The sequence below is a fragment of the Alligator mississippiensis genome, chromosome 3 (genome assembly GCF_030867095.1).
Source record: "Alligator mississippiensis isolate rAllMis1 chromosome 3, rAllMis1, whole genome shotgun sequence".
NCBI classification, from domain to species: Eukaryota; Metazoa; Chordata; order Crocodylia; family Alligatoridae; genus Alligator; species Alligator mississippiensis.
The window spans coordinates 112,961,144-112,982,370 of NC_081826.1; the positions used below are offsets into that span (position 1 = coordinate 112,961,144).

General features: G+C 38.4%; 1 protein-coding gene across 1 annotated transcript in view; it reads left to right on the plus strand.

Moving 5' to 3' along the window:
- CTDP1 (CTD phosphatase subunit 1) overlaps nt 1–21,227 on the plus strand; it is a 187,743-nt gene that overhangs the window by 10,938 nt on the left and 155,578 nt on the right. The window contains exons 2-5 of the mRNA XM_014606698.3: nt 3,494–3,577; nt 6,618–6,711; nt 8,097–8,225; nt 9,719–9,869. Coding sequence (XP_014462184.2) covers nt 3,494–3,577; nt 6,618–6,711; nt 8,097–8,225; nt 9,719–9,869 — 458 coding nt within the window. The remainder of the gene's footprint in view (nt 1–3,493; nt 3,578–6,617; nt 6,712–8,096; nt 8,226–9,718; nt 9,870–21,227) is intronic.

Genomic DNA, 21,227 nt, shown 5'->3' on the forward strand with positions numbered 1-21,227 from the left:
TGTAAATCCTGAATAAGATTTTGTTTGCCTCTTGTAGCAGGGCACTGGTCTTGATGACCCAAAAGGTCCCTTCCAGTCCTGAATTTGCTACCAGTCACTGTTTTTAATGGATTCTTCAAATAGTTTTTCTATTATTTGGCTGCTACTGTCAGGTTTTTATGTCCTGAATGGTCTGACACCTTTCGTTCAATCTAGGTCATTAAGAAAGAATGGGAGATTCTTGCTGTTTGGAGAAATCAGTTTTATGTGGAGACTTTGCTTTTTATTCCCCATATTGAAAGTATGGTCTTTAGGGTTCCCTGAACAAAGTTTGTTTTTTTTTTTCCCCAAAGGGTATGTCTTTGCTATGTGGAGATTCCCAAGCTAGTACTGAATAAATTGGTGCAAGTCCCAGAAGCAACACACATCTTTCTTTGTTAGCTTGGTTCTGTACCTAGACTACAGAATAATGAATACTTCAATCAGTTCAATTTGGGGGATTTCCTGTGTCAGACTTTTCCATGTTAGATCATAATTATCTTTGCTTGCCTCCAAATAATAGGTTGCTCCCTGTGTTGTAAGGACAATGAAAGGGAAAAGGGATGTGCCCTAAATAGATGCATTGTATTTTTTGGCATTATTAACTGCTAACACCTGAGAGTTGAGGCCCTTTGTGGTTCCTTGACAGTGCCAGCTACTCTAACATTGAAAATAGACTAGAGAGTTGGTGCTCTACTTATACAAGTTAGATATTGCCAGTTTCAAAAGGGAAAATACAGAAATCTGAACTTGGGCCTCACCAGCTAAGAAATATGTTTGAATTCAGTGATTTCTGTATAGTCTGCTTACGATCTGACATCTTAAAGACATTTCATATTTAAAATATTTTAAGTTCACCTTTAAAAAATAAACAAAATACCTTCATTTTGTAGCTGTTGTACTAGTAGAGAATTTTAGTTGGCTATGTATGCAAGTTTTGTAAATCTTCTATCTACTGATTTGGAGAAGGAGCCTCACGGAGGTTTGGATTAACAAGAGGATTTTGAACATGTCGTATTTGCACCTCAAATATCAGGAAATAAGCTGCTGTTGTGTGCTATGCTGCTATCCTGGCTGTGTGACAATTTGCACATCTCTTAATGTATGCCTTTGTGATCAGAGAATAATACCTATGAACTTGGGTTTTCAAGTTTTAAAATTTAAGTTCTCAAGAAACTGCACACTTTTTTTTTTTTTAATAGAGCAAAGGTTAAGGGGGAAAGATACATTAGGACATTTAGCACTTTACTTTGTATCCGTTGTCCTCCAGAACTGTCTGAACCCCTACAGCGTGTTTAGAATTTGGAACTCTTGGATGCATAATAGAAATGGCCTGAACTGTTTAGTTGCTTGATGTGGCATCAGAAGCATCGGGTCTTTCAAGCAGAACCATCTGAGCTACTACTTTTGTGTGTTCTGTAGAATTTGGAGTACTCTTCCAGGTCTTCCCACATGGATGCTAAGAACTATGCAGGAGGAGATTTAGAAGTAGCTGCTCTCAGGCTGCAGTGGGACTGAAGGTGTTACCAACTGGTGGGGGAAACGTTAAGTGGGATGAGGAGTTGGTGGAAGGGACCTGGGTGCGTGGGAGAGGAGACAAGTTTGTACAGGAATAAAATATGCTATTTGTTGTTTACTTATGTGTTTTATATGTTGCCCTTCCCAACAAGGGACTCTGGATGGTTTACAGTAGGAGAAATAGAACAACCTAAAAGGGCACCTAGAATAAATAAAACAAAATAAAGCAAAGACCCACTAAACAGCGTATGGGGAACCGGTGGTGAAAAAGTACAAATGGGGTTGGGAAGGGATAATAAATGATCTGAAGAACAGAAGTTTGTGATGTGCTTATCTGTGGGGCAGGGATTTTGCACAGCATTCATGTCTGGGACTGCTAAATCGGATAATAATACCATATGCTATCAAAGAAAGTGGAACATACCCCTGTTTTTTATAGATAAGCAGTTGCACATAAATGATGTTCCTTAGTGGTAGGTGAGAGTTTGCACTAATACATTCTCTGATTACTATCCCACTGGTCCCAACATTTGGTAGGACATGAGTTTGAACCCTGAACATTTCTGCCATGAGGAAAGGTGTTGGGAGGGGAGAGATCAGCATCATCATGGTGGCATCTACAGCATTGATGGTAGTTCTCTTAGTACAGCTGTCTCCTTTTGGGTCACTGTAAATGTGGAATACTGCTCAAAGTAGGCAGTTGTAGATGTCTTTTTGGTTTGTTTTGTTGTTTTTATGGGTTTGTTTGTTTTTTTTTTAATGAATTCTTAGTAGAAATTCCAAAGCTTATAATATACATGCTTGTCATTGAGAAAAGCTGTGAGCACAAACAAGATTTCACACTCTGAGTAGATAGTTGCTTTTATGAAGTCATACATTTCAGGCCACAGACAAATGCCAGTGGCAGTATATACACATGGAATGCCAAACTTTTATAAGCTTATTGCTTCTGGTATTCCTAAAGTGTACCAGAGATACATTGGTGTGGCATTTAAATTTTTTTTTTATGCACACCTGGATGACCAGATTTGGTCATCTGCATGGCTGTCCAACTTCCAAAAATGCCACTTATATACAGGGTGGCACTCTTACTTCTGGGCAAATAGCCCTATACACATGGATAGCTATATGTTTGGCATGTATGTAAATTACATTTTTGTGACTTAGATGACCAGAGTTGTTTGTCTCGGCACTCAGAAAAGAATAGACTAGCTTTCCCCCCACCCTCCCCAAACCCCTTATTTGAGACCTCCTGTTATTGGCAAGGCTTAATACTATACTATGCTAGTGTTTTTTCTTAGGTGGCAGGTGTAATGGTTTGTACTTCTGGATTGTATCTGGAAGAGCAATTGGCAATGTCAGGATGAGTTTTGTATTTAAATTCAAACCATTACATTATAGTGTAAAACATTTTTGAAACTTGAAAACTGGATTTGAATAATTTAGTGCTTTAATTAAATCATAGTTGTAGGATCTGCCCTCTGTAAAGTAGAAATCTACCTTCTACAGGGAAATTAGTAGGTAGCCTGTGTTCTCTTTCCAGATTCATCTTTAACTTATACAATTACCCTTTTTTTTCATTGCTCAAGAAGCCAAATAATACTATGTGTAATTATTATAAATTATCATCCACATAAAAGGTGGCCGACTCCAGAGGCATCTGTCATAAACTAAAATACAGTTGTGGAAGATTGAAGTACTTTATGTTTTTTGTCCTAAAGGTTTAACTCAAATAATTTGATAAATGAGACTCAGCTGACTTCTTCCCCCTCAAAATCAACTGCTTTTGCCATAAGTAGAAAAACTGAATTAAGTTTAGTTATGATTTACCATTGCTTTGGATGGTCCATTAAGTAATATACTTAAATCTGTGTCAGAAAGTACATATGTCCTGAAATAAATGAAATAATTAAATGTTGGTTTGTTTATTGTTTTGTTTTCTTCTTTCCCTTTCCAGGTGTGTGTTGGTGAAACTAGAAGGATGTAGCCATCCTGTTGTTATGAAAGGATTGTGTGCAGAATGTGGCCAGGACTTGACGCAGTAAGTATTGCCAGATCATTTAAGCTTTTTTCCGTTTACACGGACCATCAGAGAACTTGAATCTTACAAATCTTTCTCATCTTCACTCTTCTGTCCCTTTCAAAGGTAGGAAACTTGGCTGGTAATAATGGCTATGAATTAGGTTAAGATAATTTCTATTGCATTTCCGATTCATATGCAGAATTTTAGATTTTAGTATTTGAATAGAGTAGGGGTGCACTGATAGAGATTTTTTTGGGCCAATACCAATGGCTGGGTTTTTTTTAATGAGCCATATTGGTGGATGCCAATCCAGTTGTCAATATGGAGCCGAGCAGCTTCCAGCTGGTAAGCCTGTTGTAGGGAATGGGGCATGGGGAGGGGCAGATAGAGGCCCCCCGCGGTGAGGGAGGGAACGGGTCTGGGACAGGGACAGGCTCTGCCCAGCCGGGGCAGGGCATGGGACGAAGCCATGAGCAGTTCTTCCGGGGGGGGTGCCTCATCTCCCTGTGCGTGGCTCAGCCCCAGCCCCACTTCCTCCTTCACTGTAGGAGCCTCAATCTGCCACCCCCCCCATGCCCCTTCCCTTCCCCTTCAACAAGACTCACCAGCCAAACCTGGCTGCTCCCCATGCTTCCAGGCTGCACTCCTGGCTACTTGCATGCTGTGCTGCAGCTGAGCATACACGCATGCCACTTAACAGCCTCATCAGCCCAGAGATGTAGGGCAGAAAACTTTCCAGTGCTTTATTTTTCTGTGGGAAATTTTCCATTTCTAAAAATTAATTGTTTCATAAAATTCATTAGTAGCAATGAATGGATGCTAATACAATATTAGGCAAGCTTGGCAGTTTTGAAGTTGTAATTAATGTTTTTCAGGTGATTATCCCTAGGAAATGTGAGAGAGAGTACATATATGTTTTATTGATTTGTAAACAGGAAGGTAAATACACTCGCATAATAATCCAAACCAAAAATCAAGTTATGAATTCACTTAATTGGCTACGCAGATCAAATGAACGCACTGCTATGCTTGTTTCTCTTTCTCAAAATCTCTTGCTTCTGGAGAATCAGTTAGAAGCACAATTAGTGAAGAAGATACAGTGTGATAAGTTGTCTTTGCCCATAGACTCATTGGTAAAATCATCCTTTAGCAAAAGATAATGTGGTTCAAGCAGTTCTGAATCAGATTTGCCTCAATCTGATTCTGAAATGGAACTAATAAGTAGTGCAAGTGATTCTGCAAATAATGACAGTGAAACTGGAGGTTCCACAATGACCTCAGTGGAAGAGAGTTAAACTCTGTTGAAGTAGATGAGTGGACAACCACGGCATATCATGCATAGTTCTTTGAGTATGCTGAAATTATTGTCAACAGTTTTCAGTGCCTTTTGTGTTGTTCTTAAATTTAAACAAACAATGTAAGGGAAGTACATGCTATTGTGTGACATCTTTACGTTTTTACAAGTATTCCAATAAAAATTATTTCTTTCCTCATAAAGCTTTGAATTCGTTTGAATATAACATTTAAACCACATCAAGTGTGCTGTATTTCATTTTTTTTCCTAATCAAATACTTCAGTTCAAATACTTGTGACTATTAGGACATAAAATTTAACATGGGGGTGCTTTTTTAGTTTTTTTTACTAAATACAAGTTGAATAAACATATTAAATCAGATCATGCTCTAGTCAGAGCACTGGAAAATTTTCCAGTTGAATTTCCCAATTAAAAAATTTCCAGAAAACCCACATCTCTGCATCAGCCAAAAAAAACCTATTGCTGATTCAGTCAATTTTCCTTATATTGATGCCGATCCCATATGGGACTGGTGCACCTCTAAAATAGAGTATCAGCACTGCTTCATGATGCAGTAAAACTATATAGAAAAGCTTGCATTGAGCTTGCCCATGTTCTGTTTGGTTCTATTTGCTGTAATGTTAAATATCACTTGCTTACATCATTTACCATATAAAATAAGGGAGTAAAAAATCTGGCCCTTGGAGCCCTATCATCTGGCCTGCAGTGCTACCTGTGAGTCTCTGACCAGCCCTATGTGCTGTATGCAGGACTTGCCAGCCTACATTGGCTCACTTTTTTTATGGTACACGGTTCCTCCTCGCACACCTTTCTTAGCCCAAAACTATACATTCCAGGAGAATGTATTGAATTCTGGTGTCTGTTACAGCACCACATTTTGTCCTCAGTAACACTTCTGATTCAAGGCAATTACTGTAATTGAAAGGGTGAACAAGGAGTCATGTACGGCACAACTGAAAAAAAATCTGAACTTGGCTTTTAGAACTCAGGTTTGGCAGTATAGCAGTTGCTTGTAAACTGATCTATTTAATCTGGAAATCGATTTGAGCATGGAACTGTGTGGTGTCATTCTTGGTCAGCTTTCAGAGAATTTTACTTTAATTGCTTTTGTTTAAAAATAAAAAGCTGTGGAGAGAAGTAAGGCCTGCTTAATAGTTCTTTGCATGCTTTGTAGGAAGAAATGCAGCAATATGCTTGCATACCACTGGGAAGTAAATGTTTCCCATGTTCTCCAGCATGTGTACAGGCCATTGTAAAGACCTGCAGATAGATAGGCTGGTTTAGAGAACAGTATTGAATGGCATGTTGTTAGTTTTCCAGAGGCTCCCTTATTTATCTGTTTTCAATTCAGTGGTTACATTTCCTCTAATGTGCAACAAATTTTATAATGATCTAAAAACTATCCTTATTATTGAATGCTGACTAATACCTAGTCTTTTACCTTGATCTTGTGTATGTCGTTGTTCAGGAAACTGTCAGAACAAATTACAGCAAAAAGTTATACTTACATGATTTTCATAGTAAGCTGCTTGGGTTCTCTGATCAGTTTTGTTCTCAAACTTCCAGTAAAGAGGTTATGACAGAAAAATATTCTACTGAATTGTAAATTAAAATGAAATTGATTTTATTTGACAGTGACTAGTTTGATTTTGCAGTTTTTAACGATGTATGGCTTTCATTGATGGAAACCATTAGCATTAAAATACTCTGCTAAAACTTATGACATTTTCCTGCCTGATTAGGTTACCAAGCAAGAATGGAAAACAGAATGTGCCACTGTCCACAGCAACTGTGTCTATGGTTCATAGTGTCCCGGAACTGATGGTTAGCTCTGAGGCAAGTTCAATCGCACTTCTTCAGTCATGTGCTTGGTATAGTTTCATGGTTATCTTTTCTAAATTAAGTCTTTTCCCTCAAATTGTATATGTTTAATATAAAATATTTGGCCTTACGTTGTGAGAGTAAACTAAGACATGTCGTTCTTTAATTAGCCATGTATTGAATAATTAAGGTTTGTGGTTTTTTCCCATAACACTGTTGATATTGGTACATCTTACCAATTCCCTTGGAACCTGCTGTACAGCATTGCTACTTGCTGAAGTGGTGAGATGTTTTTGTGGTTATAACCAGGGATCCTGGTTTTCTCCGATTGGAAAAAAAAAAAAATAAATAAATCTACAATTTTCAGTTTTAAAAAAGTAACCCCAAATCCACATTTTTTGGAATTCAAATGAAACTCCGCTATATCCACATCGATATATTAGTGGTGTTTCATTTAAATCATGAAAAAATGTGGATTGGAGCTGAAAATTGGGGATCTTTTTAAATCGAAGAAAACGAGGATCCCTAGTTATAACCTCAAAATCTAATGAACCCTTTCTGGTTTTCTGTCTCCTTCAGAAATAACAAGTTTGTGACAGTATAACTCTTGCCCCCTAAAATATACTCAAAAGACAGAAACATCTTTTTGAAACCCAGTTTCTTTTCATAGAACAGTGTAGAAGATGATAGAAATGACCTGCTATTTCTTTAGTAATATTGTAGTCTATGACAGACCTCTCTCTTCCAAGTCCTTGCGAGGCATGATTATTGAAATAAACCTTTTGAGCAACTAAGTTGTTTGAAATAAACACAGACTATTTAATTACTCTTTCTGGATCAAGAGTACAAAAAGTAGCTGTACAAACAAACATGTCTTTCTAGAGAGTCGATTCCATTTGCAATTGTGTTGATTCTTCTTGTTAATATTTTCAGTTTAGTGTTGTAATCTAGCCAGTATTATTTTGTATTTTCAATTTCTACAGTTAGTAGATTGTATACTGAATTTAGTAGCTATTTCTTTTTCGAGAACTGACCAGTAATCATGTGCTTCAGTTTTTGGGTGGACAACTGAGGAACTTCTGAAATATTGGGTCCATTTCACATGTTTCAAGTTTATCAACATTCCTAGTTTCTTTTCTAGATCTTGGCCTCATGACTTGTGGTTAGTGTGTATTATTCTTAGCTGCTTTTAGAAAACCTGTGAAACATTTAGTTCTATGAGCTATGAATTTTTAACTGAAAAATGGTTGGCAAAGATACTAAAATAGAGGCTTAGTGGTCCTATTCCCTCCCCACAAATTGGTTAGAATCAACACTTTCAATTAGTTTTGAAATTTGAAATAAACCTAAATTAGTGACTTATTTCAAAGTAAATTTGATCTGTAAATCTTTTCTTATAGCAAGCTGAACAACTCGGAAGGGAAGATCAGCAGCGACTACACCGGAACCGAAAACTTGTACTGATGGTAGATTTGGACCAGACATTAATTCATACTACAGAACAGCATTGTCAGCAGATGTCTAATAAGGTAAATATTTTTTTGCTGTTAAGTTTTTTGCAATTACTTTTGCTTGAAATTTGGCTTAAAACTTTTTTGAATCAGGTTTGTGAATATATACACTGTGATGAAAGTATTGATGAAAAGAAGTGAAGAATTCAAAGAAATGAAGGACGCTATCAAAATAAAAAGTATATTTAAAACATTTAATTATTTAAACACATTTGTTATTTAAGTTGAATATATTAGAACATTTCTATCATTTGTACACGTCTATATTCCATTCCCTGTTTTAGTTGCTTTAAAACACAGGTTTTCACAACAGAAAAATTCTATGTATTTTTAAGTTTACAGCTTTAGGCTAAAAAAGTCTTCAATTTAACATAAAATAAGTTAACATTTGGGCATGCAATTATTGTGTCCCAAGTGTAGGCCTTCATTCTTAGCAAGTAAAATCATATACCAGTAATCAAGCCAGACACGTGGACAATGTGAACTAAGTCTTCTGTTACACAATATTAACACAGGTCGATAATTTCCATTACTGCAGAAGCTTAGTAGCTTCTCTGCAAAGCAACTTTTCCTACTAGCACCTGAAAAAAGCAAGTCAATCCTTACTTGCAAGAAAGAAAGGATTAAAGTGTTAAGCAAGTTGCATGGTATTTCTGGAAAAGACAGGGCAAAGTTAAAGAAATTGATCATATTCATAGATGTTAGGTGACAAAAAATAAAAAATCCAGCAGTTTCTTCAGTTTACATTTAACAAGAGTGTCTCCTGTAAATCGAAGGAAGTGATTTACTTTATTCGGTACTGATGAGGTCTCCACTGGAGAAATGAGTTCGGTTTTGGGCCCCATGTTTCGAGAAAGAAGTGAATGGATTGAAAAGAGTCCAGCAGAGAGCAACAAAAAAAAATTATAGATGCTTGGGAAGCATGATTTATGAAGAAAAGCTGAACGAACTCAGGTTATTTAGTCTGTAGAAGAGACTTGGGGAAGATTTGGTAACAGTCTTCAAATAACTGAGAAGTGGTTACAAAGGGGATGGAGATAGGCTTTTTCTCTGTGGCTGTAATGGACAGGACTAGGAGCAATAGCCTCAAGCTGCAGCAGAAGTAGTTTAGGTTGGCAGATTAAGAAGAACTTTCTCATTATGGGGGTGGCCAAGCATTGGAACAGGTTACCTAGAGAAGTTGTGGAATCTCTATTCTTAGAAATTTTCAAGAGCAAGTTAGACAGACACTTGGCTGAGATTTGGTTTTGTCAAGGATGTTCCTGACTTTGAGCAGGGGCTTGGACTAGATGACTTTGAGGTCTTTTCCAGCCCTATTTTCCTGTGATCTTATGGAAAGAAAAAAAAAAAAGGTCGCATGTCGCTATAACATTCTTTGAATTTTTTTCTAACTAAAAAATTGTCAGACTGAAGTCAGAGCCATGAACAGAATAGAGACAGAGAGGTGTTTTGGGCATATTTTGAGTACAAAATATGACTTCTTTATTTACTAACTATTTGTTCTTTTCTAGGGAATATTCCATTTCCAGTTAGGCCGAGGAGAGCCTATGCTGCATACCCGTTTGCGTCCTCATTGCAAGGAATTCCTAGAAAAGATTGCCAAACTGTATGAATTGCACGTTTTTACATTTGGTAGTAGACTTTATGCACACACTATTGCAGGTAAGCAGTATGCTCTAGATTGGGGCTGGGCAATTATTTCAGCTGGAGAGCTGCTTAATGAGTTTTGGTGAGCTGTCGAGGGCTGCAAGGGTAGCCTTGCCCCTTGACAGGTGACCTGCTCCTTAGTCACCATCTTGGGACCAGAAGTTCTTCCCCTGAGATTTGCCACTGGAAGGCCCTCCCCTTGCCCCAAGAAATACTCCTTTTGGGGACTGCCATCTTGGAACCAGAAAAAAACCAAATCATATACTAAAAGTCAAACATCTACTATAACACACTTTAATTTTATTTCAAAAAATATTTTTGTCCTGATTTATGTATGTTTGCATAGTATATGTAGAGGTGATTGCATACAAATAGTTGTACTCTTGTATGGCATGTATATGGAAGGTGGGTGGGTGGGTGTGTGTATGGTAGGGTATATGTGGATGCGTGTGTGTAGGGTTTGTGAGGCATGGCTATGTGAGGGGGGGTGTAAGGTATGTTGGAAAGTGTGGGTGTATGCATGTGTGGGCAGGGTGTGGTTGTGGGTATGGGGTTTGTGTGGTGTAAAGCCTCTTGGAGCTGGAGTTCACTTCTTCTAGATTTAATATAGTTTAATAACAGGCGTGGGTGATTGGTGTCTCTTGAGTCTGGGGGGGGGCACCAGATCACCAATGGGGGAGGGATCCTCAGCGACCGATTGCTGAGCCATTGGCGAAACTGGAAGTGCACTTCTGGTTTCATGGCTGGTGCTTCCAGGAGGTGCACGGCCAATCTCAGGGGGTGCACGTGCACCCAGGTGCACTCCCTACATGTCGCCAATGATACCAGGGGTATAGGTTGTAGCTTTGTTGGTCTAAGGACATAGACAGACAAGGTTGTTTTGGTAAATCTGATATTTTATTAGACCAACTCAAATAGTTGGAAAAATTCTTTTTTAGAAAGCTTTTGGGTATAAATATCCTTTGTCAGGCTGAGGAAGCATCTGCAATTGGTGTGTGCTCTTCCTGGATGGAATGAATAGTAAAGAAGCCAGAGGCTGATATGCGTGCAAAAAAGCCAGTCAGCAAACATGTAAATGGAAGAGTTAGGGTGTGAGAGATCGCATCTTGTTCTATCCAGCTGGAAACATCCTATTCTTGACTCTGACCAGTTCATGTAAACTTGTTCTAAAATGCTTCAGTTTACCTCTTCTTTTACAATTGATATTGTTTTTCCCCCCAACAAAACATACTTAAAACTAGATGTTTTCATATTAGGGCAATGTGACCAGATTTAATTTTATTAAATTTATTTTTCATTCCTGAATACTAGTTTCAAATATTGCTTTTAAAAATACAGTCAACATAAATTATGATCAAGTAATTGGCAACTAACTTGGCAGTAAATTAATAATTTGTGGCCTCAAGATAATTTAGGAGAGGAAAAAGGCATAGATTCTGTGTCTAATAAGTATTGTGAGTAGAATTTGATTTATGCTGGCTTTGCGTCATTCTAGCCCATTTCTTAGCTTTTACTTAAATGATAAGATGCAATAAAAAAGTACCCAAGGTGCTTAGCCACTGACAAGACAAGCTGGTGTCCTAGCTTCTTGAATAGGGCTTCCAAGCACCATTTGAGATATCAAAATAGTAACAACAACAACAGCAATAAACTTTTCTTGGCAAGAGAGGAAGCCTCCAAAGTAGGGGGTTATAGAGAATGTTGATGATAAAGTTAAGTAAGGAACAGAAAATACAATTTGACACATTTTTAAAAACTGCAAGAGATTCCTTTTAATGTGAAATGGGCTTAGTTCAAAGAATAAAATTATTTTCTTCCTGGAGAGAAGGGCTAGAGGGGCATTATTCACTTACTTAAGAGAAGGGGTAGATGTATCTAATCTACTTTGGTAGAACCATGAAGTGTATTCCTGTCAATTCTGTACCATTCAGCATTGTTTAGGTGGCAGATATACCAAGCTCCATTTAAAGCTAATGGATGTCACTGCCAGATTACTTGATAAATAATATATATTCATAATACAGAACAAATTGTTGGTTAACAGAAAGCATCCCCTGCCCCAAGTGGAGAGTAGAATTATGACTTGAGATTTGGTTCTTCTGCAGGTTACATTTGATGATAAAAACTAATCGGACATCATGTGTCATACCATTTCAATATCCTGCATTGGAATAATGAGGAAATTTGAGCTTCAGATAAATGCATAGAAACCACAATTACAAAATTGCAGGATTGTGAAAATAAGCCTAGTCAATGCACACGTTGAACACTTGATGGCAGCATTGTTTAAAGAAATGGGTTATAGTGGAAAGACTTAAACAGTGGGGGTAGTACCTAGTTTGGGAATGCAAGAGGAGACTGGGAATGTTAATCTGGATGAAGAATTTAACGCTTACCCTTTAGGTTTCTACATCTTTGTTCCCGATCTCTTGCAAACATCTTCTGTGTATAGTTTCTTGCTTGATGGGTATCTTTCCTCATCTCCCTCAGAAGTCAGTTCCTGCCCTTCCACATCTTCCAGCTATTGCTTCCGACTGAGGCAATAGGTGCAGTCAGGACAAGTGATATCTAAAAGTAGTCCCCTAGGTGTGTACTTAAGCTGTTTCCTCTTAGCATTCTCCTCTTGCTAATTTTCCAAGAAATACTAAAATCCATCTTTTCAGTAAGGCAAATGCATCTAATTTGGAGAAAGCTACAACAAATATCTTAGACTAAAGGAAAGGGGGGAGGGGGAGAAAATAACCTTTAAAAAATATTTGAGTTCTGCTAAGAATTTTTTTTTTGGAAGATGTATCTTGGACTGATCTGCAAAATATCATTGTTCCTGCTTTCCTAAATTACAGAATGGAGTAGGGCTCAATTTGTAATTGTGTTGCCTTTGGATAATTTAAACAGTGAAAATAGAAAAGGGATCAATAATTTGAAGCATGTGGGGGTTTTTGGTTTTTTTTTTGTTTTTTTTGCTTGCTTGATGTTGGACTGACTGTATGCCTGAACTTCTTGGTTTCCTCCTGCTCTCAGTTTTGAAGTATCTTTGTGATACCTCAATACCTGCCAATTCTCCTGCTCTTGTGGAGCCCCCAAGAACAGGGAGTTCTGTGTTGGAGACTCCCTTTAAAGAATCATAGAGAGAGACTTTGCTAAGAATGCTCCCATTACAGCCTCTCTCCCAGAAAGTTATCACAAACATGGAGGAATCATGGAGACCAGACATTGGAGATGGGAGTGATTTCAGTGTGTTCCAGCAAATGCAAGTGATGACAACTGATATGTCGCATGCTATGTTGAATGAGCAATATTAGAATGGAAAAGGTATTGTGCAGTAGTCATTTAGAGTGTTCGGGAAAGGCAATGCTCACTGAATGCAGAAGAGATTTTTTAAGTGGCAATATGCGGCCTAGAATATGGTAGAAGACTTGCCTTTTTTCAACAGTTTGTGTACTGAAGTTTCTAAAGGCCTTGGTGCGTAGCAGCTTGACTTAAAAAAATAAAAAAAAAAAACAACAAAAAAACAAAAAAACCCTCTTTAGGCAGTCCAGATGTTCCGTTTTATTTGGTCAGCTTGCTTGTGTTGCAAGTGCCTGCTTCCTGTCGTAATGAAAAAGGATGGAATAATTATAATTAAAAGGGGATGGACGGATGGAGCTGGAGAATGAGCAAATGTTTCTAACATTACTGTCTTATCTGTGGTTTAGGTAAATATTCAGATTAGGGCAATAAGTCTTTTGTGTACAATATCTGGATTTCTGGCCTTGGAAGGAATTAATTTGAATTGGAAGCTAGAATGCTTCTTGTAGTTAAATTGCATTGGCAATAGATTTTAAATAATATAAAGTATACTTGGCTGTTCACTCAAAGCAGAACAAAAATTAGCATGATTTACCTAGAAATGCAAAGTACAGGGCATAGGAGCTTTTCAGATAAGTCCACACCTTCAAATGCATCTGGTCACAAATATACATGGCACTGACTTGTTCCAAATGTTAAACATAAAATGTTACTAATATTGTATAACTTCTTTACAGTTTAAATTAGAGAAATGTTTAGAGACAACACCAGTAGAAATGCACCAGTGTTTTATTGCTGATTGGTTCAATGGACTGACCCTTCTCATGGCTTAGTTTAGACTGCCAGTATGTCTTTCCATTCTTCCCATGCTTCATACTACATGGATATTCTCATTGCACAAGAGTGTGTTACTAGTACATAGATATTCTCATTGCACAGGAGTGTGTTACTGGGAAGCATCTGCTATAATTACTTGCTTTTTCATCTTCTGCCATGTGGTCTTGATTTCCCATAAAGACTTCACTTTATCCACAGTAAAGTCACACAAGTCATCTAAATACGACAGCAGTGGGTATGCTAACAGACTGGATAAAATAAGCAAGCTCCTCTCAGAGACTTCACCGACTACTCCTATGTTGTTGGTGCTTCTCGCTGACTACAGCCTAGTTGCACATTTTTAACAAAATGATTGTTTTCTCGTGTGGTAACTTTCATGTTTAAGGCTTTCTAGTTTGTAAGAAATACTAAATTGTGATTTGGCTCTACAGTTTCCCTTCTCCCCTCCCTTTCCTAAAGAGAAGTCCCTTTCACTGAAGTCCCTTTCCTAAAGAGAAGTCGATCTTAGTAGAGGAAGTTACAGGCACCCTGCTTTTCTTCTCCCTGCAATGTTTCAGTTTAGGCCAAGTCCAGAGGATTTAATATAACATTGTCTTTCTCAATCCCTCCTGGGGGTTGAGTTTAATAAACTACTCCAGCTGACTCTGCACTCTTGGAAGCAGAGTCCTTAATTCTGACCCTTTTGGAAGCTGTCCTCGAATAGGATTTTTCTCCACAATCCAGGTGCCTTGGTTTTCTCCAGCTCTGTGAGATAAGGAGCATCTCTAAGTTAGGCAGCTTGAGCATCCTTTCTTTTCCTACCAGGAATCTCCCAGCCCCAGGTCAGAACTGGATCATAGGCTTGGAAGGAACCCTGAAGGTCACTTGGCTGACCCAAGCCCTTTCATCTTTGTTACTTGCCTCTGGATCTTCTCCAGTTTCTCTACAGCCTTCTCAAAATGCAGACACCAAAACTGTACATACTACTTCAGCAGAGGCTTAACCAGTGCTGAGTGGAGTGGTAGTATCACCTGTCATGTCTTGCATTCAATATATTGGTTAATGAAGTCCAAAACTGTACTTGCTTTTTTTGTGATTGCGTTGCATTGTCGTCTCAAATGTATGCTCTACCATAGCACCCTGATTGTTTTTGGCAATGTTACTGCTTTGGACAGTTATTCCCCTCATTCTGTATTGGTATGTTTGCATTTTCTCCTTTACATAGAAGGCCTTACATTTGTTTGTTGAATTTAATTTTATTGTCTACTAGCTTCTCCCAGGTTGTTGTTTTTGTAGTTGCAGTGTTTGTTTATTTTCAAAGAACTTAGTGCAACATATTTAACATTTAATATTCCACGTGTAGCAAAAAGACAAGCATCAATATAATAATGACAACTGAATTGAATTCACTGCATCCAAAATGGAGTGGTACCAGTTAGTTATCTGAGAAGCAAAGTAATCCCAGTCAATGGAAGCCCCAACAAGGGTCAAGTGAAAAATAACCTGCCTATAATTTTATTTGGGTGGTATTCAGTGATTTTTTTTAATTTTTTTTTTTTTTTTTTTGGAAGGTTTGGAGTAGATAGGACCCGCCATTCTCGAGTTATAAGCAAACATACATCCGAACATACCCACACGCACTTCATTATATGTATGTAGAGATAGCTAGCGAGAGACAGAGTTCAGTTTCCAAATTTATCAAGATTTTTTTTTTACTTCTATCCTCAAGTATTTCAAAATCCTCTGTGTTGTCATCTGCAGACTTGACCATGAAGCCCCCTTTTTCTGCATCCAAGTAATTAATAAGCGTTGAACAGCACTAGACCCAGAACAGACTCCTATGCAGCTTGACGTCTAGGAACTTCTTGTCAGTCTAATACCAATCTGTTCATAAGTACTCTTTATTTGTGGTGATTCAGCCAAAACTGTGTACCTACCCAAAGGTAATTTCACCCACATTTCTTCAGTTTATTTAAGAGAGTGTTATACAGGATAGCTGGTGTCAGAAGCTTTACTAACGTCAAAGTATGTTGTGCCCATTGTGTTCTGTTCATCCAGCAATAAAGGAATGTCAGAGAAAAGAAACGAAGTTGGTTTGCTATGAATTGTTCAGTTCATGTTGGCTACTTGGGATCTCTTTTTCTTCCTGGTAGTTACAAAGTGAATATTCTTATATTTTGCTCTAGTAACTTGCCAAGTTTTTGAAGTCAGGCTGACTTGTCTATAAAACTCCATCTTCCTACTTGCCCCTGCCCTTCCTTTGCACTTTTTACCAAAGATGGACAAAGTCCTGGGAGATTGGAAACCAGTCCCCTGGGACCTTGCCTATCATCCATGACTTTGCAAATATTTCCAGTGGCTCAAAGATTTCTTAAACTAGTTCCTTCAGCACCCTGGGATTAATTTTTTTTGTTAGGCTCCGCTACCTTAAATTCGTTCTGTTTTTGTCAGAAGTTCTCTGAGTTCTTGTTTCTTATTTTTTGTAGCCCTTCTCTTTCTTTGTCTGTAGCTTCTATTTATTAGCCTTCTTTCTCCCCTTCTTCCTCTCCTTCCCCCAAGATGGAAGCAGCTCTGTTTTCTTTGCATCTTCTGTTAATACTGAGTAGTGTACCCACCATTTCCTTGATCTGTCTGATGCAGTGGTTTTCAAACTTCCTGAAGTCACAGAACCCTTTTGTATTACTTCTGTGTCAGAACCCCTATTCTGGGTCTGCAGGCTGTGAGAGCAGATGCAAAGCCAAGCAGCCCGCCCTGGCAATGGTGGCACATGGTCTCAGGGCCTGCTCTGCCACTATCCTCAGTATCTTTGTGGAACCCCTGATGATCTGTTACAGAACATCAGGGTTCTGTGGGATGCAATTTGAAAACCGCTGCTCTGACATATATGTTAACAATAAGACAAGGGTTGTCATTTTATTGTCATTGTGCCTTTTTTTTTTCCTGGTTTTTGTCCCTGCAAGTCCTTGCAATATGTTCTTAGTGACTTGCCCTTCTTTTTATTAGTTTACTTCTGATTTTTTTTATTTTGTTTTTGTTTTAGGCCACTATCTGATGATTATCCAGTGCCAGCACCCATTTTCCAGCTTGTTTACAATTTCTTCAAATGTTTGTTTCTTTGAAATGGGTCCTAAAAGGGAATGGGGTAGGGAAGGCCATGAACTTCATTACTTAAAAAGAGTAGACTGCGCTTGTAAACCCAGGCATCATTTTATTTTTACTTGCTCATGTCTATCAGAAGAGTCTTCAATTTTTAAAATGCATATTTAATATTTAAAAATACCATTTTGCTTTGAATACATTTATTGGGAAAAAATGAAAGTAAGCATTTAAATCAATTGAGCAAGCTCACTTGTTTTTAATTCAGTCTTGGTAGCAGGTTCTTAATTTGCATCAAGTAAAATTTGTGTTTTATCTTGTTTTACACTGTGTCCATTACTATAATGTCAGAACTTTTGAGAGGAGAGGGAAAAATTTGTGGTGATTTTATCCTTGGTATTCTATTCCTTTTGCCAACATCAAGAATGATATTGTTTGGAGTTTAAAATGCTTATTTTAGTCATTTCTAACTTGTTATTAAAAAATTAATAAAAGGGAAGAAGGAGAAAAAGTTCCATAGCAAGGGAAGAAATTGAATGGGCTGAAATGTGAAAACAAAGTGAATATCATTTAAGTTGTGGGATTTTTATAAATGTTTAGTAAAATCACCTTGTTGGAAGAAGAGTGGAGTCTGGTAAGTTGTCTTCAAATCACAGGTTATGAACCTATGTTGCATTTATCCTAGCAGAAAGCCTTTTTTCCTGGGATCATATAGACATATACATCCATTATCCTGCCTCAAGTCCCTCTGAAATATGCTGAATAAAATGCACTAACACTTTTTTCCTGGGATATCCTGTTGTATGTCTGTACAGTTATTGCAGTTAATTCTAGACAAGCAGGTCAGGCTGCGTGTGCTTGCTGGCCACCTGTTAACAAAGCAGCAGCATTGCCAGTTGGAAGGGTGACATGTTGACATATGTAGGTGCAGCACCATGTATAATCCCAGTCAAATCTTGGGAAAATCAGTCCCCAGTTGAATGAGAAGTCTGTTTGCAGCCATAAGGAGGTTTCTAGAAACTTCTGAGAAGTAAGTGTGGAGAGCTGTTTTCTATTTGTTTACAAAAAAAGGGACACTAACCTTATTTAGGAAAAACAGTTCTGTTTACCAAATGGCCAGATGCTATAAAATAGGTAAACAGAAGTGGAATCCTAACTTGATTTCAGAATGAAGCTTTTGACACAATCCAAAACTTCTTTGTGGTTTTCAGTTTGTAAGAGAGAATGAGATTTTTTGGCTTTTTGTTCCAGATCCAAGATGGGGAGATTTTTTTTTTTTTCTTCAAAATCTAGTTTCCTACCCAGTTTCACTCCTTATTAAAAGCAAAATAATTCAAACAAAGCTATTTATATCACTGTGCAAGACTTTAATTTATCATCTTTTTAAAGTAAAATTGAATATCCTCCTAGACATGCTGTCCAGGAGAAAATGTCCAGTTTCCATTTTTAGGTCTTGCCTATACTTACTTGTGCTGCTGCCAGAACTTATGGCAGCAGACAGACAGCAACTGATGATGCCAGGCTGCCAGAGTGCATGTGCATCCAGCTGTCTTCCTCCCAGAGACACTTCTTGCAGCACCTATCCTGTCAGAGTGCATCCTGGCCACAGGAGGATGGCACCAGGTGCTGAAGGAACTGCAGGAGCTAGCTGAGGATGCAGGGTTTATCTCCACTTACTTTTCTTCTGCTGAGAAGAGTTAACTGACTGCTGAAAGAAGGGCTCTTTTGTTACAGATAAGCTCTGAATGCAAATAAATGCATTCTAAGTTTTGCCAGGAGAACTAGAATTCTGCCAGCAAAACTCTGTAGCATAAAACTAGGTCTTACTGTAAAACAGTGGTGTTCAACCTTTTTAGGCTCTTGACACCCCTCCATAACTCCTGTAAGTTGAGCAGCACCCCAGCTCAATCACCACTTTATTACAGCACTTCATTCTTGATGTGGGGGAAAGGGGAGGAGCAAGCACTTAGTTTCCCTCAGAGCGGCAGGGCAGAGATGACTTTAAGCTTACCTTCCAGCCCTGGAGCAGGAACAGAGGAGTCAGTATATAACTCCTTGCATAAGAGGAGGGGAAAGGCGAGTGGGGCAAGCACTGAACTCCTCACATTGGGGGCCAGCAGGGACGAGCATAAGCTTACCCAGAGATGAACCTGGGATGGGTTGGGAAAGGCAAGTGCCTGGGAATGAGTGAGTCCTTATCTTTCACCTAATAGCATCCTCAAAAGGAGCCTATGACATCTCTGCTTTACTAATGTAAAGATTTTTTTTCTATAAATGTACTAGAAAGAACTGTGTTTTTAATCAGTGATCCCTTTGGAATCAGTTGCTATTTTATTTGACAGTATGTGGTTTAACCACTGGGTGTCTCAAGTGTTTTGTACAGAAAAAAATCTCACCACATAAGACTAGTAGAAAAAAAACTTATTCTCCTTTTTAAAGATTTAAGAAGATATTAACATTTTACTAAAGCAAATGAATCTTGGTTTGTCAGCTAAATACTTTTCTTTCACCTGTGCACCACTTCTCTGAAACGTGTAAGCAGCTGGATTATATTTTTGACCATTCCACTTTTCACCATTTTAGAAAAGTAGCAAATAGAAGTTTCCTAGCAAAAACTGGATTGTTCAATTACTTAATGACAAACATCACTGAAATTTTGTTTGACTACTCAATATTGAGGTGTAATAGGTCATGTGAAAGCTTGAAATTGTTTCTGTCTTGTGCCCTGGCAGACATTAATTTAGTTGTGTTTTTGGGACATGACAGATTTTTATCCTGGATTCCAAAAAGAGCGTTTCCTGTTATATCAGATGAAGTGTGTGTGTGTGTGTGTGTGGCATGGAGTGTGATTTCTGGCATTGAAAACCAAATAAATCAGACCCCAGTTGCACAACTACTGGTTCATGGGAAGTCCAGCATCTGGGACTGGGTCCTTGAAGCTGATCTCCCTGTGCACCCGAACAGTTAAAGGGCCTTTTCAAGGTCCAGACACATAAGAGTCCCCAAAGTTGGAGCCCCAAGGTACCCAGGCATTTAAGAGACTGCCCATGTTCTGGACCTGTCAACCCAGCAACAGATTGCACAGTGTAGCTTTACATGTCCTTATTGCAGGGGGAGTAGTTGGGCTTCCTGTGCACAAGGGGCAGTTTTACACTTGCTCTGGGGTTGTGGGGGTTGCACTTTAATTATTAGAGGCTCTCAGAGCCACTCTAAAAGTGCTGCTGCGTCTCATGTATCTGCATCCCCATGCTTAAACAGCAATGGGGACACTTGAACATGCTCCAGCAGACTCAATTAATTCCAGCACGTTGGAGCAGCCTCCACATTCATGTGTAAGCACCAAGGATATTTAAACAATGCCATGCAGGCTTTCAAATTAAAGCACAATACAAACCAGCTACAAAGCTGTTCCACATCAAACATGGAACATCTTTGTGGCTGGTTTGCCACTTTATCACACCGTAAATTGGCAGAATGTGTGGCATGTTAGATTTTACTGAGCCATTGTGCAATAAACATAACCTGTGCCAGGACCTATGCAAACATGGCCTGATTTCCCTCCTCCCCTCTGTGCCCCAAACTGGGCTTTCACTTCTATGGATGCAGTTTTGCATCTTTAGTAAGCTGTGACCATAATGTTTTACTTGCTGTTAGTTACCCAAGTGAATTGGGTTTTAACAGAACTTTGGCAAGTGACTCTGTATTACTTGTCTCTCTTATACAGAAGTCCTGATTGCCATCCATATTTCTTTTGTTTAATTTTGTCCCCTTCCAATTTTAATCAAACTCTAGTTGGTTGTGGTTTCAGTGAGAAATTGGGCAGGAATATAATGATTAGAGTGGAGAGCCTTTGTGTATACATCCAGATACTGGGCAGGTGGTATGGGGGTAGGGGATACAGGAGTGAGACAGTTATACAGAAATAATGCAACGTGATAGTTTACATGTAGTTTGTCAAAGTATCTTTAAGTGTTTGGCAATGGTTCTCTGTAGCTAATTCTCTCAATTCATTATGCCTAGGTACTGCAAGGGTCTCACATCAGGGGATGATTCTACGAGTTTGCAGCAATTCTTAAGCATAGTCGGGTGAGTTAAGGTTGAACCTCGGTCCTTAACTCGGAATTTTCTTGCTTTTATGGGTTTTAAGTTATTCCAATGACACTTCATATTTAG